Genomic DNA, 11,544 nt, shown 5'->3' with positions numbered 1-11,544 from the left:
CTGAGGCTAAATGTACCTATGGAAACCTGCCATGGCTAACACCTCTAATACAGGTTGAGGCTAAACGTACCAATAGAATCCTGCCATGGCTAACACCTCTAATATAGGCTGAGGCTAGATGTACCTATGGAAACCTGCCATGGCTAACACCTCTAATACAGGTTGAGGCTAAACGTACCAATAGAATCCTGCCATGGCTAACACCTCTAATATAGGCTGAGGCTAGATGTACCTATGGAAACCTGCCATGGCTAACACCTCTAATACAGGTTGAGGCTAAACGTACCAATAGAATCCTGCCATGGCTAACACCTCTAATACAGGTTGAGGCTAAACGTACCAATAGAATCCTGCCATGGCTAAGACCTCTAATATGGGTCGGTTGCTATCACATTTTTCCGATGCCATTGAGGAGTACACCACATCAGTCACTGGCTTTATCAAGAAGTGCATCGAGGACGTCGTCCCCACAGTGACTGTATGTACATACCCCAACCAGAAGCCATGGATTATCGGCAACATTCGTACTGAGCTAAAGGGCAGAGCTGCTGCTTTCAAGGTGCGGGACTCGAACCCGGAAGCTTACAAGACATCCCGCTATGCCCTCCAACGAACCATCAAACAGGCAAAGCGTCAATACAGGGTTAAGATTGAATCAAACTACACCGGCTCCGACGCTCATTTTATGTGGCAGGGCTTGCAAACTATTACAGACTACAAAGGGAAGCACAGCCGTGAGCTGTCCAGTGACACGAGCCTACCAGGCGAGCTAAATCTATGCTTCTATGCTTGCTTCGAGGCTAGTAACACTGAGGCAAGCATGAGAGCATCAGCTGTTCCGGATGACTGTGTGATCACGCTCTCCGTAGCCGATGTGAGTAAGACCTTTAAAGAGGTCAACCCCAGAACGTGTGCTCCAGGCATGTGCTGATCAAGTGGCAGGTGTCTTCACTGACATTTTCAACATGTCCCTGATAGAGTCTGTAATACCAACACGTTTCAAGCAGACCACCATAGTCCCTGCGCCCAAGAACACAAAGGTAACCTGCTTAAATGATTACAGGCCCGTAGCACTTACGTCCGTAGCCATGAAGTGCTTTGAACGGCTTGTAATGGCACACATCAACACCATTATCCAAGAAACCCTAGACCCACTCCAATTTGCATACCGCCTAAAGAAATCCACAGATGATGCAAACTCTATTGCACTCCACACTGCCCTTTCCCACCTGGACAAAAGGAACACTTATGTGAGAATGCTATTCATTGACTACAGCTCAGCAATCAACACCATAGTACCCTCGAAGCTCATCACTAAGCTGGGACTAAACAACTCCCCCTGCAACTGGATCCTGGACTTCCTGACGGATAGGTAGCAACACATCTGCCATGCTGATCCTCAACACTGGAGCCCCCCAGAGGTGCGTGCTCAGTCCACTCCTGTACTCCCTGTTCACCCACGACTGCATGGCCAGGCATGACTCCATCATCATCTTTAAGTTTGCAGACGACACAACAGTGGTATGCCTGATCACCGACAACAATGAAGCAGCCTATAGGGAGGAGGTCAGAGACCTGGCCGGGTGCTGCCAGAATAACAACCTATCCCCCAACGTAACCAAGACTAAGGAGATGATTGTGGACTACAGGAAAAGGAGGACCGAGTACGCACCCATTCTCATCGACGGGGCTGTAGTGGAGCAGGTTGAGAGCTTCAAGTTCCTTGCTGTCCACATCACCAACATACTAGAATGCTCCAAACACACCAAGAGAGTGAAGAGGGCACGACACAGCCTATTCCCCCTCAGGAAACTAAAATGATTTGGTATGGGTCCTGAGATTCTCAAAAGGTTCTACAGCTGCCACATCAAGGGCATCCTGACTGGTTGCAACACTGACTGGTACGGCAATTGCTTAGCCTCCAAACACAAGGCACTACAGAAGGTAGTGCTTACGGCCCAGTACATTACTGGGGCTAAGCTGCCTGCCATCTCGGACTTCTACACCAGGCGGTGTCAGAGGAAGGCCCTAAAAATTGTCAAGACCCCAGCCACCCCAGTCATAGACTGTTCTCTCTACTACCGCATGGTAAGCGGTACCGGAGTGCCAAGTCTAGGACAAAAACAGGTAATCAAATGGCTACCCGGACTATTTGCATTGTGTCCCCCCCCCCCCACTCCTCTTTTATGTTACTGCTACTCTCTGTTTATCATATATGCACAGTCACTTTGACAATACATTCATGCACATATGTACATACTACCTCAATTGGCCCGACTAACCAGTGCTCCCACACATTGGCTAACCGGGCTATCTGCATTGTGTCCCACCACCCGCCAACTCATCTTTTACGCTACTGCTACACTCTGTTCATCATATATGCATAGTCACTAAAACCATATCTACATGTACATACTTCCTCAGTCAGCCTGACTAACCAGTGTCTGTATGTAGCCTCGCTACTTAATAGCCTCACTACTGTATATAGCCTCACTATTGTTTTTCACTGTCTTTTTACTGTTGTTTTTATTTCTTTACTTACCTATTGTTCACCTAATACCTTTTTTGAACTATACTATTGGTTAGAGCCTGTAAGTAAGCATTTCACTGTAAGGTTATACCTGTTGTATTTGGCACACGTGACAAATGAACTTTGATTTGATTTGAGGCTAGATGTACCTATGGGATCCTGTCATGGCTAACACCTCTAATATAGGTTGAAACAGACAGACAGACAGAGACAGACAGACAGACAGACAGACAGACAGACAGACAGACAGACAGACAGACAGACAGACAGACAGACAGACAGACAGACAGATAGACAGACAGACAGACAGACAGACAGACAGACAGACAGACAGACAGACAGACAGACACATTCTCCAGGAGCTGGGATCTGCTGCCATTTAAATGAGAATAAACAACGACCCAATGACCCAACAACCAGACCAGAGCAGCTCCTACTGTGAAGCCTGCATTTGAAGTTTTTACCAACCAAAGACCATCATCCAAGCACACTGCAGCATACCAGGACACAAACAGATAGAAAGGGAGACTGACTGACAACTAGTGTATGGAGATTGTACAGTGCTTATGGAGAAATCGGATGTCATTGTTTGAGAATAAAGGGAGAAGTTCAGCTGTTGAGAGGAGAAGCTCAGACAAAGGAAGCAGTGAAAACTGAAACTAGAAGAAAATAACAATCATGGATAACGTGTTTGTGTGTGTGTGTGTGTGTGTGCGTATGCGCGTGCGTGTTGGCTATATTGAACGTCAGCGAGGAGATGCTAAAACTCAAAGAGACAAGAGAAAGTCAACACACGCAGCAGGAAGAAAGAAAGAGGCCAAACGATCAGCGGTCAGTCTCGTCCCCACCTCAGGCACGGATAACCACAGTGAACTTTACATGAACACAAACCTCTGTGACCTGCCCTTGCTTGCTGTTAAGTTTATATTGTGCTTGTTGACAAGGTTTGGCCAGTTCAAGACACAATGATTTTCTGTTGTACTAATCACCTGGACATCAAAACAACAGGAAATTGAAAAGATAATATCTGCAAATCTACAACCAAATGGCCCTAAATGGAGACATGCCAGTCACAGCACAACAACAGGAAGTGATGTAAGGTCCTTACATCCTCCCAGCCTTTGCCAGGTGTATAGGAGATGACTTCTAGGACGGGGTTGGCCAGGTAACCGTCACTGTCGAAAGAGTAGTCTCTGCCACCCAACGTGATGTTGCTGAAATACCTGACATTGGGAGACAGGGGGCGGGTTGAGGGGGGAGGGAGAGAGAGAGAGGGAGAAAGAGAGTCAGACGGTGCAGTGAGTGAGACTTCTGGGCCACAGATTAACTGCCCCCTCAGATTTCTCATGTTAAAAAAAATATCAAAGTTAAAAATGTTTATGTTTTTTTCTCTGTAATTCTACTAGCCACCTAGACATTTTATGAAGTTGGCTTTAGCCCAGATTGGTTCCCTATCTCATAACTAGCTCCAAATAAGCCATTTCAGGCTGTTCATCAAATTAAGCTAGTTTATCTAACTATCTTAGCTGGCACGCCTGCTGGCAAGGTTGATAGACTTTAGAAAAGCAAGCAATTACTAAATGTACTGAATAACCCTCACATTCCTTTCAATTTAAGCAAAGATGCATAGAAGCATATTTAGTTTCTTAAAATAAAAACACCAGTCAGGAGGATACAGACAGCTCAAGAGGTATGTAAAGAACCACCAGTCAGGACGATACAGACAGCTCAAGAGGTATGTAAAGAACCACCAGTCAGGAGGATACAGACAGCTCAAGAGGTATGTAAAGAACCACCAGTCAGGAGGATACAGACAGCTCAAGAGGTATGTAAAGAACCACCAGTCAGGAGGATACAGACAGCTCAAGAGGTATGTAAAGAACCACCAGTCAGGAGGATACAGACAGCTCAAGAGGTATGTAAAGAACCACCAGTCAGGGGGATACAGACAGCTCAAGAGGTATGTAAAGAACCACCAGTCAGGAGAATACAGACAGCTCAAGAGGTATGTAAAGAACCACCAGTCAGGAGAATACAGACAGCTCAAGAGGTATGTAAAGAACCACCAGTCAGGAGGATACAGACAGCTCAAGAGGTATGTAAAGAACCACCAGTCAGGAGAATACAGACAGCTCAAGAGGTATGTAAAGAACCACCAGTCAGGAGAATACAGACAGCTCAAGAGGTATGTAAAGAACCACCAGTCAGGAGGATACAGACAGCTCAAGAGGTATGTAAAGAACCACCAGTCAGGAGAATACAGACAGCTCAAGAGGTATGTAAAGAACCACCAGTCAGGAGGATACAGACAGCTCAAGAGGTATGTAAAGAACCACCAGTCAGGAGGATACAGACAGCTCAAGAGGTATGTAAAGAACCACCAGTCAGGAGAATACAGACAGCTCAAGAGGTATGTAAAGAACCACCAGTCAGGAGGATACAGACAGCTCAAGAGGTATGTAAAGAACCACCAGTCAGGAGGATACAGACAGCTCAAGAGGTATGTAAAGATCCACCAGTCAGGAGAATACAGACAGCTCAAGAGGTATGTAAAGAACCACCAGTCAGGAGGATACAGACAGCTCAAGAGGTATGTAAAGAACCACCAGTCAGGAGGATACAGACAGCTCAAGAGGTATGTAAAGAACCACCAGTCAGGAGGATACAGACAGCTCAAGAGGTATGTAAAGAACCACCAGTCAGGAGGATACAGACAGCTCAAGAGGTATGTAAAGAACCACCAGTCAGGAGGATACAGACAGCTCAAGAGGTATGTAAAGAACCACCAGTCAGGAGGATACAGACAGTTCAAGAGGTATGTAAAGAACCACCAATCAGGAGGATACAGACAGCTCAAGAGGTATGTAAAGAACCACCAGTCAGGAGGATACAGACAGCTCAGGAGGTATGTAAAGAACCACCAGTCAGGAGGATACAGACAGCTCAAGAGGTATGTAAAGAACCACCAGTCAGGAGGATACAGACAGCTCAAGAGGTATGTAAAGAACCACCAGTCAGGAGGATACAGACAGCTCAAGAGGTATGTAAAGAACCACCAGACAGGAGGATACAGACAGCTCAAGAGGTATGTAAAGAACCACCAGTCAGGAGGATACAGACAGCTCAGGAGGTATGTAAAGAACCACCAGTCAGGAGGATACAGACAGCTCAAGAGGTATGTAAAGAACCACCAGTCAGGAGGATACAGACAGCTCAAGAGGTATGTAAAGAACCACCAGTCAGGAGGATACAGACAGCTCAAGAGGTATGTAAAGAACCACCAGTCAGGAGGATACAGACAGCTCAAGAGGTATGTAAAGAACCACCAGTCAGGAGGATACAGACAGCTCAGGAGGTATGTAAAGAACCACCAGTCAGGAGGATACAGACAGCTCAAGAGGTATGTAAAGAACCACCAGTCAGGAGGATACAGACAGCTCAAGAGGTATGTAAAGAACCACCAGTCAGGAGGATACAGACAGCTCAAGAGGTATGTAAAGAACCACCAGTCAGGAGGATACAGACAGCTCAAGAGGTATGTAAAGAACCACCAGTCAGGGGGATACAGACAGCTCAAGAGGTATGTAAAGAACCACCAGTCAGGAGGATACAGACAGCTCAAGAGGTATGTAAAGAACCACCAGTCAGGGGGATACAGACAGCTCAAGAGGTATGTAAAGAACCACCAGTCAGGAGGATACAGACAGCTCAAGAGGTATGTAAAGAACCACCAGTCAGGAGGATACAGACAGCTCAAGAGGTATGTAAAGAACCACCAGTCAGGAGGATACAGACAGCTCAAGAGGTATGTAAAGAACCACCAGTCAGGAGGATACAGACAGCTCAAGAGGTATGTAAAGAACCACCAGTCAGGAGGATACAGACAGCTCAAGAGGTATGTAAAGAACCACCAGTCAGGGGGATACAGACAGCTCAAAGGGTATGTAAAGAACCACCAGTCAGGAGGATACAGACAGCTCAAGAGGTATGTAAAGAACCACCAGTCAGGAGGATACAGACAGCTCAAGAGGTATGTAAAGAACCACCAGTCAGGAGGATACAGACAGCTCAAGAGGTATGTAAAGAACCACCAGTCAGGAGGATACAGACAGCTCAAGAGGTATGTAAAGAACCACCAGTCAGGAGGATACAGACAGCTCAGGAGGTATGTAAAGAACCACCAGTCAGGAGGATACAGACAGCTCAAGAGGTATGTAAAGAACCACCAGTCAGGAGGATACAGACAGCTCAAGAGGTATGTAAAGAACCACCAGTCAGGGGGATACAGACAGCTCAAGAGGTATGTAAAGAACCACCAGTCAGGAGGATACAGACAGCTCAAGAGGTATGTAAAGAACCACCAGTCAGGGGGATACAGACAGCTCAAAGGGTATGTAAAGAACCACCAGTCAGGAGGATACAGACAGCTCAAGAGGTATGTAAAGAACCACCAGTCAGGAGGATACAGACAGCTCAAGAGGTATGTAAAGAACCACCAGTCAGGAGGATACAGACAGCTCAAGAGGTATGTAAAGAACCACCAGTCAGGGGGATACAGACAGCTCAAAGGGTATGTAAAGAACCACCAGTCAGGACGATACAGACAGCTCAAGAGGTATGTAAAGAACCACCAGTCAGGAGGATACAGACAGCTCAAGAGGTATGTAAAGAACCACCAGTCAGGAGGATACAGACAGCTCAAGAGGTATGTAAAGAACCACCAGTCAGGGGGATACAGACAGCTCAAAGGGTATGTAAAGAACCACCAGTCAGGAGGATACAGACAGCTCAAGAGGTATGTAAAGAACCACCAGTCAGGGGGATACAGACAGCTCAAAGGGTATGTAAAGAACCACCAGTCAGGAGGATACAGACAGCTCAAGAGGTATGTAAAGAACCACCAGTCAGGAGGATACAGACAGCTCAAGAGGTATGTAAAGAACCACCAGTCAGTGGGATACAGACAGCTCAGGAGGTATGTAAAGAACCACCAGTCAGGAGGATACAGACAGCTCAAGAGGTATGTAAAGAACCACCAGTCAGGGGGATACAGACAGCTCAAGAGGTATGTAAAGAACCACCAGTCAGGAGGATACAGACAGCTCAAGAGGTATGTAAAGAACCACCAGTCAGGAGAATACAGACAGCTCAAGAGGTATGTAAAGAACCACCAGTCAGGAGGATACAGACAGCTCAAGAGGTATGTAAAGAACCACCAGTCAGGAGGATACAGACAGCTCAAGAGGTATGTAAAGAACCACCAATCAGGAGGATGCAGACAGCTCAAGAGGTATGTAAAGAACCACCAATCAGGAGGATGCAGACAGCTCAAGAGGTATGTAAAGAACCACCAATCAGGAGGATGCAGACAGCTCAAGAGGTATGTAAAGAACCACCAGTCAGGAGGATGCAGACAGCTCAAGAGGTATGTAAAGAACCACCAGTCAGGAGAATACAGACAGCTCAAGAGGTATGTAAAGAACCACCAGTCAGGAGGATGCAGACAGCTCAAGAGGTATGTAAAGAACCACCAGTCAGGAGGATACAGACAGCTCAAGAGGTATGCTTAGATACTGTATGCATAAATATATACAGTTGAAGTCGGAAGTTTACATACAACTTTTTCACAATTCCTGACATTTAATCCTAGTAAAAATTCCCTGTCTGTTATGGAGATTCATATGTTTAAGGTAATGGTAAGATAATGACTAAATTATTTATACTTTCAAATTAATGTTAAGGCAATAACTAACAGTACTCCAACCAGTCACTGGATAATGGAGTGAGATGTATTTGAATCATAAGACTAGAATTGTGCATAGAAAAAGAGAAACTGTTTAACAGAAAAGGAACTGTGGCAGACAACTTGTGACCAGTGTGAAACTAGTAACAGGGAAGAAGGTCTCTCCACCCGGGGAGGGGAGAAACCATTAGGCTTGCAGTAGATTATGTAACACGTTGCAGGATATGATAAGCAATGTATGTGTTGGAGTAGACTTGTAAAAAGCATTGGCAGTGTTGGAGGAGAGGAGGGGCATTTATAAGGGGTATGGTATATGTGAGGTATAAAAGGCTATGTGCATTGTATGATTTTCAGAGCTCTCGTACATAAAGATTCTGACTATTGTAAGCTGGGACTCCATCTGTTTCATTCAACTAGAATCTTACACATTCTGGGTTGCAGACTGAGTAGTTTAATTGAAGTTCAGTTTATGAACTTTGAGAACATAATTCTCTTAACACTGTCTTAGGTCAATTAGGATCACCACTTTATTTTAAAAAGAATGTGTAATGTTAGAAAAATAGTAGAGAGAATTGTTTATTTCAGATTTGATTTCTTTCATCACATTCCCAGTGGGTCAGAAGTTTACATACACTCAATTAGTATTTGGCAGCATTGCCTTTAACTTGTTTAACTTGGGTCAACCATTTTGGGTAGCCTTCCACAAGCTTCCCACAATAAATTGTGTGAATGTTGGCCCATTCCTCCTGACAGAGCTAGTGTAACTGAGTCAGGTTGGTAGGCCTCCTTGCTCACACACTCTTTTTCAGTTCTGCCCACACATTTTCTATAGGATTGAGGTCAGGGTTTGTGATGGCCACTCCAATACCTTGACTTTGTTATCCTTAAGCCATTTTGCCACAACTTTGGAAGTATGCTTGGGGTCATTGTCCGTTTGGAAGACCCATTTGTGACCCAGCTTTAACTTCTTGAGATGTCTTGAGATGTTGCTTCAATATATCCACATAATTTTCCTACCTCATGATGCCATATATTTTATGAAGTGCACCAGCCCCTCCTGCAGCAAAACACCCCCACCACATGATGCTGCCACCCCCGTGCTACACGGTTGGGATGGTGTTCTTCGGCTTGTAAGCCTCCCCTTTTTTCCTCCAAACAACACAATGGTCATTATGGCCAAACAGTCCTATTTTTGTTTCATCAGACCAGAGGACATTTCTCCAAAAAGTACGATCTTTGTCACCATGTGCAGTTGCAAACTGTAGTCTGGCTTTTGAGCAGTGGCTTCTTCCTTGCTGAGCGGCCTTTCAGGTTATGTCGATATAGGACTCGTTTTACAGTGGATATAGATACTTTTGTACGTGTTTCCTCCAGCATCTTCACAAGGTCCTTTGCTGTTGTTCTGGGATTGATTTTCACTTTTCGCACCACAGTACGTTCATCTCTAGGAGACAGAACGCGTCTCCTTCCTGAGTGGTATAACAGCTGTGTGGTCTCATGGTGTTTAAACTTGCATACTATTGTTTGTACAGATGAACGTGGTACCTTCAGGCATTTTGAAATTGCTCCCAAGGATGAACCAGACATGTGGAGGTCTACAATTCTTTTCTGAGGCTGATTTCTTTTGATTTTCCCATTGATGTCAAGCAAAGAGGCACTGAGTATTGAAGGTAGGCCTTGAAATACATCCACAGGTACACCTCCAGTTGACTCAAATGATGTAAATTAGCCTATCAGAAATTCTAAAGCCATGACATAATTTTCTGGAATTTTCCAAGCTGTTTAAAGGCACAGTCAACTTAGCGTATGTAAACTTCTGACCAACTGGAATTGTGATACAGTGAATTATAAGGGAAATAATATGTCTGTAAACAATTGTTGGAAAAATGACTTGTGTCATGCACAAAGTAGATGTCCTAATTGATTTGCAAAAACTATTGTTTTAACCTCTTGAAGCTAGGGGGCACTATTTTTATTTTTGGACAAATAACGTTCCTAAAGTAAACTGCCTATTTCTCAGGACCAGATGCTAGAATATGCATATAATTGACAGCTTAGGATAGAAAACACTCTATAGTTTCCAAAACTGCAAAAATATTGTCTATTTGGTAGAACTGATATTGCAGGCGAAATCCTGAGAAAGATCCAATCAGGAAGTGACCCTTATTTTGAAACCCCTGTCTTTCTATACAGCCTTTACTAGACGTAGTTTCACGCCTTTATGTTGAAGAATGAGCATAAACGAACACATTGCGTAAGTGGCCAGCTGAGGGCTCTCAGAGTGATTCTTGCGTAAAAGAGAGAGGTAGCCATTTTTCCTCCCAGTCCAACTGAAAAGCCAACTGTCCCCGTTGATATATTATCTAATAGATATTTGAAAAACACCTTGAGGATTGATTATAAAAAACATTTGCCATGTTTCTGTCGATATTATGCATATCATTTGGAATTTTCTTCTGCGTTGTCGTGACCGCTATTTCCGATGGATTTCTGAACATAACGTAACAAACAAACGGAGGTATTTTGGGTATAAAAATAATCTTTATGGAACAAAAGGAACATTTGCTGTCTAACTGGGAGTCTCGTCAGTGAAAACATCTGAAGATCATCAAAGGTAAATGGTTAATTTGATTGCTTTTCTGATTCTCGTGACCAAGCTTCCTGCTGCTAGCTGGACATAATGCTATGCTAGGCTATCGATAAACTTACACAAACGCTTGTCTTGCTATCGCTGTAAAGCATAATTTCAAAATCTGAGACGATAGGGTGATTAACAAAAGGCTAAGCTGTGTTTCGCTATATTTCACTTGTGATTTCATGAATATGAATATTTTCTAGTAAGATTATTTGACTGTTGCGCTATGCTAATTAGTGTAGTTGCTGACAATTCTCCCGGATCCGGGATGGGTATTTCGAAGAGTTAACAAGAAATTTGTGGAATGGTTGAAAAATTAGTTTTAAAGACTCCAACCTAAGTGTATGTAAACTTCCAACTTCAACAGTATATATATATATATATATATATTACCTAGAATTAAGCATAATGATTATGGCTCTGGATTGCAAGAAAAAGCTTTTCAGGTATTTGAAAAATTCGAAATTCTCCAACTTCAGGACGAGGGGCCTAGCCCTCTCCGGACCACCCCCCAGCCATCCTTTAATACTTTGTGCCCCCTCCAATTTTGGGGGTACATGACTCCCCTGCTGGGCCATGTAAAGTTCTGCAGATATTAAGCAAATATTCAATCAAATTTCAAATAAAATGTATTTA

General features: G+C 44.1%; 1 protein-coding gene across 1 annotated transcript in view; it reads right to left on the bottom strand.

The window, feature by feature from the left end:
- The window catches only part of LOC135523012 (glutamate receptor ionotropic, NMDA 2D-like), a 133,201-nt gene extending 129,253 nt beyond the window's left edge, over nucleotides 1-3,948 (bottom strand). The window contains 2 exon segments of the mRNA XM_064949742.1: nucleotides 3,639-3,753; nucleotides 3,941-3,948. Of these exon segments, the coding sequence (XP_064805814.1) occupies nucleotides 3,639-3,753; nucleotides 3,941-3,948 (123 nt within the window).
- Nucleotides 3,949-11,544: the final 7,596 nt, after the last annotated feature.

The sequence above is a fragment of the Oncorhynchus masou genome, chromosome 30 (genome assembly GCF_036934945.1).
Source record: "Oncorhynchus masou masou isolate Uvic2021 chromosome 30, UVic_Omas_1.1, whole genome shotgun sequence".
In the NCBI taxonomy this organism is placed as follows: Eukaryota; Metazoa; Chordata; class Actinopteri; order Salmoniformes; family Salmonidae; genus Oncorhynchus; species Oncorhynchus masou.
Note: the sequence above shows the minus strand (reverse complement) of the source record. Positions and strands in the feature narration are given on the sequence as shown.